The sequence below is a fragment of the Carassius auratus genome, chromosome 18, assembly GCF_003368295.1.
Source record: "Carassius auratus strain Wakin chromosome 18, ASM336829v1, whole genome shotgun sequence".
Lineage (NCBI taxonomy): Eukaryota > Metazoa > Chordata > Actinopteri > Cypriniformes > Cyprinidae > Carassius > Carassius auratus.
Genome location: NC_039260.1, coordinates 17,821,574 through 17,832,004, shown reverse-complemented (window position 1 = coordinate 17,832,004; position 10,431 = coordinate 17,821,574). Strand labels below are relative to the sequence as shown.

The window sequence follows — 10,431 nt, the reverse complement described above, 5'->3', positions numbered from 1 at the left end:
GGAGAAAATACACTCTACATTGTATAATAGACTCAGCAAAGATCTTGCTTCATATAGAATGTCAGATTATTAGAGAAATATCTATTTTTGTCTGCCTATTTAATAACTTATCAGTTATTAAAACCTTATGTGGATGTGTGATATGTTGTTTTAAATAATGGCAGAAGTCCATTCATGTTGCACAGGGATGAACAAGACCTTTTTCAACTACCCTGAAGTCAGCAGCATTACCTCATGTCTATCAGTCATCAGAGAACATAAGTGCCAGGTACTTTTTCAGCAGTTTGTGAGGAAATCATCGTCAGACTCAAGGATAAAGAATAGTTACTAACTGTTCTGTTACTCTCCTTCTACCTGTCTTGTTTATCCATTGGTGAGCAAGTGATATAATGCTAAATTTCCCCAAATCTGTTCCAATTAAGGAACAAAATCATCTACATCTTGGGTGGCCTGAGGGTTTTCAGCAAATGTTCTATTTTGTGTGATAATTATTTTAATGAACATAGCTTTACTTCTTGAGAAACCACTCAAGAGCTACAGTTTACAGGTTACTTGACTGACAAGTTCATTAAACTCAAAACAGCAAAACAATCCTGGTTTTGTAAAATGTGCCATTGTCTTGAACTCAAAAGAAAAAGGAAGTTCTAAATACTCAGTCAAGGCTCCTTCAATAAACAAATATACCCAGATCATCTGATTCAAAAGTTTACACCCTCCCAGCAAATAATGCATCATATTTTTTTTTCCTACTTTGGGTGCATTGTTATTTATATTTATTTGAACTTAAAACCACATGATTCAATTCATGCAAGGGGCTTTTGTCTGCAAATAATATCTCCAGGGCTTTTACTTAAAATAAAGAAAAAAAGAAGAAGAAAAAAACCGGGGCTTTTATTTTATAAAATGTTACGGACGCTTTTATTTCATAAACGTTTACCCGGATGTTGATCATAATCTGCAGCCGGTGAGAATGGCGGACATGGACGAGCTGTTCGGTAGTGATGGCGATAGCGACAATGAGCAACGAGGTACTTTACATTTGCATTAGTGCGTTAATGAGTGAAGATGTATTTCATTTATGTTTTAAGAAGCTATATTTCTATCAGATGAGCACTTATTTAGCGATGTGTAGAGCTGTAAGACGATCAGTCTTTCAGCTCTGCACTCGTTTTTTGTCATCACATTTTATCACGTAAGCTAAATTCATTCTTAATATATTCATAATGTTATTATTTATGGAACAATTTATCCAACCTTTAGACATATATATATATATATATAAGTTTGCCTGTGTTTTTGATACTTTTTTTTTTAAGTGTCATATTTGATACTGTGATATTTAGTTATGGTTCAAATACAGTTGTCAACATTTGAAGTTAATCATAACAGTTAATCAAAGTTGTCCTAAGACAAGAACGCATTTTGGTTTTAGGACAACTTTGATAAAAAAAAAAAACAGGCCCAAATTATTCATAGGCTTAGTATGTTATGATAAGATAGCAGGCTTTACACTATTAATGGAAAATAATACACAATACTAATTGTATTAATTGTTTACACTGTTATTATGTGAAATGTTTCTGACAGACATTTTTAGGGTCTGTGATTTCATGTGTACTGAAGTTAAACTAAAGTATACTTTAAGTCAGTTTGGAGAAAAGCATATGCTAAATTATTTAGTAAACTGATGCATGTGTTGATGTGTCTCATCCAGATTCCGGCTCTGGTTCCGGCTCTGATTCGGAGCATGAGAGACCCAGATCTGCCAGCAATGCCTCTGGCAGCGCGAGTGACCAAGGTCATGATGAAGATGAGGATGAAGATGGGGTAAAGCCGAGCAATAAAGAGCTGTTTGGAGACGACAGTGAAGACGAGCACGGAAGCCAGCACAGCGGCAGCCAGCACAGCGGCAGCCAATCAGAACGATCCGGCAACCAATCCGATGCGACCATGCACTCGGACAACGAACACAGCGGGTCAGAGGGCCGTCACGAGGAGGACGATGATGAAGATGAGAGGGGCCACAGATCAGATGTGGAGAGTCCAGCCTCAGGAGCAGGAAGCCACAGATCTGAAAGAGGAAGTGGAAGTCCAGGGTCTGAGGCGGCCAGCCCACGCTCCGAAGCAGGAAGTGGGCATTCAGATCCCGGCACTCCTCTTCCCAGCACACCTCATTCAGATGGAGAGGGGTCAGGCAAAGACGTCCATTCTGGAGATGAGAAGTGGGGTGGAAAGAGTGACCAATCAGAGGATGAGGACAAACAGCAGAACTCTGATGATGATGAGAGGGATCATTCTGATGATGAAGGGGAGAGACAAAAATCAGGTGAGGTATATTGGAATGGTATACATACATAGATGAATAGAACAAGACTAAGAAGAAATTCATGCATGCAAGTTCTCTTATATGAATAACGTGCACAATTCTAAGACAGCCTCTCAAATATTATAATTGTATAAAAAATAAATATCTATAAAGTTCTTCTTGTTTGTGGTCATTTATTTCAGAGTCGTTGAAGGGCAGTGACAGCGAGGAGGAATTCACTCGGAAGAAAAAGAAAAAAATAGCTTCCGACTCTGACTCCGATTCTGACCCCGATGCACAGAGTGAGTGATAGATGATTGAATGAATGATGAAACACACTGTCATACACACAGCAGCTCTGTTAAACTCTGTTTGTGTGTGTGTGTGCAGGTAAGAAGCCAGCAGCAAATGATCTGTTCGGGGAAGCAGATGATATTTCATCAGACAGCGATGCAGAGAAACCTCCCACACCTGGGCAACCAATGGTCAGATATTTGCACACATAGACTCAGAGTTTTCTGTGATTGGTCACACTTTATTTTAAGGTCCGATTCTCACTCTTAACAAATTAACTATGACTTCTGTCTCAAACTTCTTATTTGCTACTTTATTAATAGCTAATAAGGTAGTTTAGTTTAGTTTAGGTATTGGGTAAGATTCGGTATGTACAATATGGTTATGCAGAATATGTAAATAATAGGCACGCTATTGAGCAACTAGTTAATAGTGAGATTAGGTCCTTACTTAAAGTATTTTTCGTTATTATTTTATTTGAGCATATTCCAGTTTTTATGCTGTAACTTATTTTTCTTGCATTGTTTATGCATGTTATTAATACTACCAATCTTGGTGTGCCAGCAAAAGAAACTGCAAAAATCACAGTCGTGATTTAGGGCTGTGCTAAAAATCGAATGCGATTTTCATGCGCATTTCGTCAGTAAAGACGCTCCTGTAATTAGAAGTATATCTCCAGCACGTGCGTTCAGATCAGGGTTGCCAGGTTTTCACAACAAATCCTGCCCAGTTGCTTCTCAAAACTAGTCCAAAACTAACCCAATCGCGTTTCCAGGAGGTTCCTCGATAAAAATTGCTTCCTGGGGTTAAAATGTAAGTTTTTTTTTGGAATGGTTGCCTTGCTAAAATTCGCATTTTATGGGCTTAATATCATGTTATTGGCATTGTCGCTTCGACCCACGGACATGAAAAACAACTACAGATTTGCCAACACTGGTTGGCTTTTACTACTACTACTACACAGAGCCATAATTCACCAACAATCTACACAAAATCGATTTTAAAATCACAGACGATTCTTTGTCGATTTTGAAAGCGATTTTGTGTTAGTTGTCGGTGTACTACGGCTCTGTGTAGTAAATGCTGTTCCACCTGAACCAGTGTTGCCAAATCTGCGGTTCTTTTCATGTCCGCGGATAGAAGCAACCCCAATACCAATAACGTGATATTCAGTCACTAAAATGCTAATTTTATCAAGGCAACCCTGCCAAAAAACTTATTCTAACCCCAGGAAGCAATTTTTTGGGGAACCTCCTGGAACCGCGATTGGGCTAGTTTTGGACTAGTTTTGAGAAGCAACTGGGCAGGATTTGTTGTGAAAACCTGGCAACCCTGATCTGAACGTATGTGCTGGAGAAGTATTTCTAATTACAGGAGCGTCTTTACTGATGAGATGCGCATGGAAATCGCATTCGATTTTTGGCACAGGCCTATCGTGATTATTTAACACAATTAGAGGTGGGTGATATGATCAACATATTATTTCATGATCTGAATAATTTTAGATAACAGTGAATTTTTTGCAGTTGTTTTCACCAGCTTTATTTATTACTATAGTAATATTTCTTTATTTTTATATTATTTTAAAATAATTCATAATAATAGTTACATTGCCACCTTTTTCACCCCTGACGGGATTGCATCCCTTTTTCTGTCTCCCAAAACAGTCCTAATTTAGATTAATAAGCATTAGGATGACTTTATTTTATTTTTATTATTATCGTCTCTAACACCTGGCTGATCTGAACTGGATGAACAGGATGCTGAGGACGGTCTGGAGGGAGATCAGCCCGAGGAGGAACCGGTTCCAGAGACAAGGATCGAAGTGGAGATTCCTAAAGTCAGCACAGATCTGGGCAGTGAGCTCTACTTTGTCAAATTACCCAACTTTCTCAGTGTGGAGCCCAGGTGTGTGAATGTCTTCTGGAACGCTGACCCGAAGTTGCTAAACGCTTTCTCCACAGAGTCATTTGACTGTGTGTCCTTCCTCGCTGTCTCTCCATAGGCCATTTGACCCTCAGTACTACGAGGATGAGTTTGAGGATGAGGAGATGTTGGATGAGGAAGGACGAACCCGTCTGAAGCTGAAGGTGGAAAACACCATCAGGTGGCGCTCTCGGCGTGATGAGGAGGGCAATGAAATCAAGGACAGCAATGCACGAATCGTTAAATGGTCAGATGGCAGGTGAGGATACGCATGCAGATTTGAGTCTTTAGGTGCTGAGTAATGTTCTTCAGGTATGATGAAGCAAAGCTATGGAAATCAGCCTTCCTCTCATGTCTCATGCAGCATGTCTCTGCACCTGGGGAATGAAGTGTTTGACGTGTATAAAGCTCCACTGCAGGGTGACCACAACCACCTGTTCATCCGCCAGGGCACAGGACTGCAGGGTCAGGCTGTGTTCAAGACCAAACTCACCTTCAGGTCTGTCTCTCCCTCTCTCTCTCACACACACAAACACACACACATTTAGTTATTTGAACAGTGACATAGACTTCTAATGATTTTATGTAAACCTAGTTATACATACTATATCTTAACATAACAGAAGAGACTCTGGCTACAAATTTATTCCCAAAATATGAAGAAGTAGGAATTGATAGTAGTGTTATTTCACTGGTTGGACGGTAGGTGGCGATATGAGACAAAGTTCACTAAACAATTGCTTGCACAATACAATACAATTCAGTGTGTGTGTGTGTGCGTGTGTTTTTAAAACAAAAACCGAAAAGGAAATATGAAATTATTTATTTATGCACTTCAACCTAAAATAAAGGAAACATGAAGTGCACATTTTATATATAAGGTTTAACTATTAGAAAATTGTTTCAAGGAAATATAGTCAACTTAAAGTATCTTGCGACCTATGCAGTCTCTTTATGCAGACACTTTCAAAAGATGTATAGAAATGAATTATTTGAAAGAAATATTGTGGGTTTTAAACGTGTAAATCATGGTCACATTTAAATTAGTTCAAATTTGGCTGAAGGCTTCAAAGGCTGCCACACAAATGAAAATATTATTCATAAATTGTCTTAAAAATGTGTTATTACTTTAGATTAGGGAACACATTTACTATTAACAAATATTTTCCCTCTATAAACTGCTAATTTGCTGCTTATTAATAATTAGTAAGGTATTTGTTGAATTTAGGTATTGGGTCGGGTTAAGGGATGCAGAGTAAAGCATTAATATGTGCTTCATAAGTACTAATAAACAGCCAGTATGCTAGTAATATATGTATGCTAATATGCTATTAAGTTAATATTGAGAACTGGTCCTTAAAATAAATGTTATAAATGTTACCAAAAAGGTTAAATATTTGATTAATAGTTGAATTCTGTGGGAGAATGCATGTTTGTCATGTTTTATCGGGACTGAAATGCTGTATTGACCAATCAGCATCTAGAACCTCAGCTAACATTTTGGTTTAGCTCTGGATAATTGAGATGTTGAACAGCCACCAATCCACCAACAGGGGTCTCTCGGGGTTTGTTAAATAGCATTAACATGAGTGCTTTTTATTTATTTTTCAGCAAGATTTAGTACATATTTCAAGTTTTTAAGTATTTTTAATGTGTGATAGATTTTTAAAAGTAGACCTGTTTTATGCAGTTTCTCGGTTAATATGCATTTATAATAATTCTAAAATATTTTACATTATTATTATTATTCTGCGTGTGTCTTGCAGACCTCACTCCACAGACAGCGCCACACACAGGAAGATGACCCTCTCTCTCGCTGACCGCTGCTCAAAGACACAGAAGATCCGAATTCTGCCCATGGCCGGCAGAGACCCAGAATCCCAGAGAAATGAGATGATAAAGGTAAAACAATTGCATACGTTTCACTCAGCAAAGAGATTTAAGTTTAGTCTGAGACTGATGGAAAAATTCTGCAGGTTTCATATCAATGCAGAAATGCAGTGAGTTTTTAGAGGGTGGTTATATCACAACTTAAATCCTCCTTAATGAAAAACTCTTCTTCCTGAAAACCTGGAGATTTCAGAGGAAACTAGGTCGTGAAGCTGTCCTGCTTGGGAGCTCCACCAATAGGTTTTGGAACTTAAAGGACAAGATTACACACAATGACTCTGCTTTTGTCGTTTAATTTAAAAAAAAAATCTCATCATAAATATCTGATAAGCTGTTGCATAAGACAGTGGACACATGACAGACTTATCGGAGTCATCTCGGCCCACAGCATGTTTCCTCACACACAGCAGATCTTGGCAGAAGAGGGTTATGCGTGTATGATTTCAGCCGTGTTATCTAAACAGATTGTCCGACAACTAAAGTGGAGTACTGTAATTGTTTTTATCTACTTCCTCTCTCTCATTTATCTCCCTCTGACCAGAAGTCTAACGTCCAAAGAGCCAGATTTCATATCAGATGGACAACCATAAGTCAGTCCCAAAGACCCAGATGCTATTAGACCGACAGCCTTGCTGGAGTTAAAGTGCCCTGGAAAATTTATCTCGTAAATGAAGAGCTATAAAAGTTTTATTGAAAGTGGCTTTCACAGATAATGATGTTTATGTTGTCTGGACCCGTTTATGACTTATGACTGTTTATAACCGTTCAAATGTTGGGATCAGTAAGTTTATAATTATTTTATTCAGCAAGAATGCATTACATTAAGCAAAAAGAACAGTAAACAATGCTTGTATTGAATAATTGTTCACTTTGAAAAGTGTGGGAACTCTAGATTAAAATGTAATATACAAGATTATTTATTAAATCCAATAAGGTTTAGTTCTTAAATGCTTTTTCATTACTCAGATAAAATGCATATATATTTATCTCCACTTGACTGGTAATCCAGGATGTGGATGTGTTTATTCAATGTAATCCTGCAGTGACGTTGATTTTTATTATTATTATTTTGTGTGCGTGTGTGTGTGTGTGTGCAGAAAGAAGAGGAGAGGTTACGTGCATCTATCCGCCGTGAATCCCAGCAGAGGCGCATGAGAGAGAAACAGCACCAGCGAGGTCTGAATGCCGGGTATCTGGAGCCAGACCGATATGACGAGGATGAGGAGGGTGAAGAATCCATCAGCCTGGCTGCCATCAAGAGCAAATATAAGGGTGGAGGTCTGAGGGGTATGTGATGGCAAGAAATACATTCACGTGTTTTCAGAATGTTTGTAGATCCATGCAAAGACCACTTTGCAAAAAGCATTTAGTGTACATATAGTATCGCTTACTCTCACTTCTTTTTGAAATGTCTATACATTTCATTTCATTTCATTTATTTATTCTCTTTTCATGGTAATGCAACACAAAATACCACAACAACAATCCAACAAACACACAAAAATACATTCCATGACAAGAAGAGCAGGAGTAAGATGAAGAAAAAAAATCTTATAAACTCCTACCCCATTCTTATATTAAGAAAGTTACAAATTACAAATTAGATGGCCTCACTGACATGACATATAAAAACAAAAACAAAAAACGAAACAAAAAAACAACAACGATGCAATAATGACGACTCCAGCAACAAAAACAATGACGAAACCATCATTGTTGTTATAGTTTTAACAATTTTCACATCCATCTTCGTACAAATTAAATATCTTCTGTTTATACTTATATTTAAATTGAAGAATATTTGAACAACATTTTAAATCATTTTCTAGAAAATTCCCACTATATTTGTCTGAAAGCAGAAAGTCATATAAACCTAGGATGGCTTGAGGGTGAGAATCATGGGGTATTTGTCATGTTTAAGTGCTGTTTTGACAATCATTTTTAGTTGCAGAAATTTGTGCATCAATAATAATAATTTCCATACAATGGTGCCAATGCAGATGTATGGTACCCCCAAACTTCTTTTGTGAGGAACCCCCCTTTAAACTAACTTGAAGTCAAATCTAGTCACATCTGCACCAATAGTTATAGTGTGAAAACGGCCGTCTCTGGAGGAAGTAGGTCAGTTGAAATGGCCTCTGAACTGCGGTGGGGTGCTGTGTCTGTCGTCTATATTGTATTCCCTCGCTCCCCCGTGGGTCAGAGTTTCTGCACAACAGATTCTTTGATTGAGTTTGAGACCTGCTGCGATCAGCTAGAACATTCTGCACTGCAACAACAGCTTGTGTTCCCAAAACAGCATGTCTCACGCACACGCTTTCTCACTGACAGTAACCGTACAGCCATTAGCCGATTACCTGCCGGCTCATTAATACTGCATTATGCCGGAGTCCAACCGAGATTTAGATTTTTAGTTTGTTCAGTTTGATTTGTTTGTGCCAATAAAAGGTATTTCCTGAAAGAACATCTCACTGGAATGCTTGAAAATCAGTCCTGAATTTTGAGCTGTGCTTAATTGTTTGTTTGTTTGTGGGTCATAGAGGAGCGAGCCAGGATCTATTCTTCAGACAGCGATGAAGGTTCTGATGAAGACAAGGCCCAGCGGCTGATGAAGGCCAAGAGACTGGACAGTGATGAGGTGAACATTTCAGACCGTTTGAGAATCAAAAACCTTCAAAAATGGAATGGTAATAACGTCACAACCATGAGCATAACAATGACTGCCCAGTTTCAGCAGCCTTGGGTACATGTGGATATTTCCCATTTCCAAGTTCAGTCAAATGAAACCGCTTCAAATTCTGTCATTTCCTCTCACACACACATTACTCCAAACCCAACAGACTTTATCTACAAAGTCGTTAATCTACACCAAAACAAGATATTTTCAGTGTTCTCTCATCATTTTTGTCCATCCATTAAAGTCCCTACAAGCAAAACTTTCCAAAAGACATTATAAAAGTTTGACAGATGAGAATGAACCTCACTGGTTTATGAATTTCTGTTTGATCAATATTTATTTGTGATGAAAAGCGCACATGAATTCAACGCAGGATGACTTCAAAGCTAAAATAAATTGATCTTCAGAAGACTGTATGGACTGTTTATGACTTTGAGTTTTGAAGCTTTTTGAACATTTTGGTTTCGTGGACTTTCACGGGATGTGTTCTGAAGATGAACAAGTCTTGTGGGTTTTGACTGATATAAGGGGGTATAAATTATTACCGAATTTTCAGTTTTGGCTGAACTGTACCTTGAAGATGAATCACAACGTTTGATTAATTTGCCATGATTTTTATTTTATTTTCACCAGAACATGGTTCTGATTGGTAAATCCTGCATAAGGATTGTATTAAATTATATTTATACATTTATTTGTTGTTATTTTTAAAGGTTAGCCAATCATACCAGAGGTCATTTACATATAGTCTTAAAAATAAAGTAGCAAAAAAAAAGTGTTTAATTCTGTGGCTCTTAGAATCTTAAAATGGTCAAGAAAAGCTAAATTCAGAAAACAGAATTCAGGATATTAATTTAATTTATTTTGGGTATTTATTTATCCTTTCTTTTAGGAGGGAGAAAGCTCTGGAAAGCGGAAGGCAGAGGAAGATGAGGAATCTGCTGCCAAGAAACCCAAAAAATATGTCATCAGTGATGAGGAGGAGGAGGAAGAGGAAGTGGAAGACGAGTGATGTTTTTGTGTTTGTTTTTTTTAATCGTATTGTGATTGGATAATCACAGTAAAGTAGGTGTCTAATCCAGAAAATCAAACCTGCAGTTATGTTTGTATATTGTATAAAGTCGGAAAATGCTCATCATTGCAACACATCATTAAAGAGCAATAACCTAGATGTGACCTGCTTGTGGTTTATTAAATGTGTAGATAAAAGATTATTCATTCCTCCCTGGAAGTTTGACTTCTGAATTTGTCAGAACTGTCAAAAACCCCTGGAAACAAAAACAAATCCAAAAGAAGGTTGTGCTTATGTTAACAAAAGGCCTCAATTAAATCCCTACAC

General features: G+C 37.7%; 1 protein-coding gene across 1 annotated transcript; it reads left to right on the top strand.

The window, feature by feature from the left end:
• The first annotated feature begins 942 nt into the window (after positions 1-942).
• Positions 943-10,268, top strand: leo1 (LEO1 homolog, Paf1/RNA polymerase II complex component). The gene is made up of 11 exons (XM_026287845.1): positions 943-1,028; positions 1,715-2,326; positions 2,509-2,607; positions 2,696-2,790; positions 4,359-4,507; positions 4,605-4,784; positions 4,890-5,024; positions 6,292-6,427; positions 7,513-7,702; positions 8,956-9,053; positions 9,985-10,268. The coding sequence occupies exons 1-11, from the start codon at positions 971-973 to the stop codon at positions 10,102-10,104; spliced, it is 1,872 nt and encodes a 623-aa protein (XP_026143630.1). The 5' UTR covers positions 943-970; the 3' UTR covers positions 10,105-10,268.
• The last annotated feature ends 163 nt before the right edge of the window (positions 10,269-10,431 follow it).

Bases quoted from the DNA above. Each gene is read 5' to 3' on its own strand.
- leo1 (XM_026287845.1), top strand. From the start codon at position 971: ATGGCGGACATGGACGAGCTGTTCGGTAGTGATGGCGATAGCGACAAT. The intron at 2,608-2,695 runs GTGAGTGATAGA...GTGTGTGTGCAG, and splicing joins TTCTGACCCCGATGCACAGA to GTAAGAAGCCAGCAGCAAAT. The intron at 4,785-4,889 runs GTGAGGATACGC...TGTCTCATGCAG, and splicing joins GTTAAATGGTCAGATGGCAG to CATGTCTCTGCACCTGGGGA.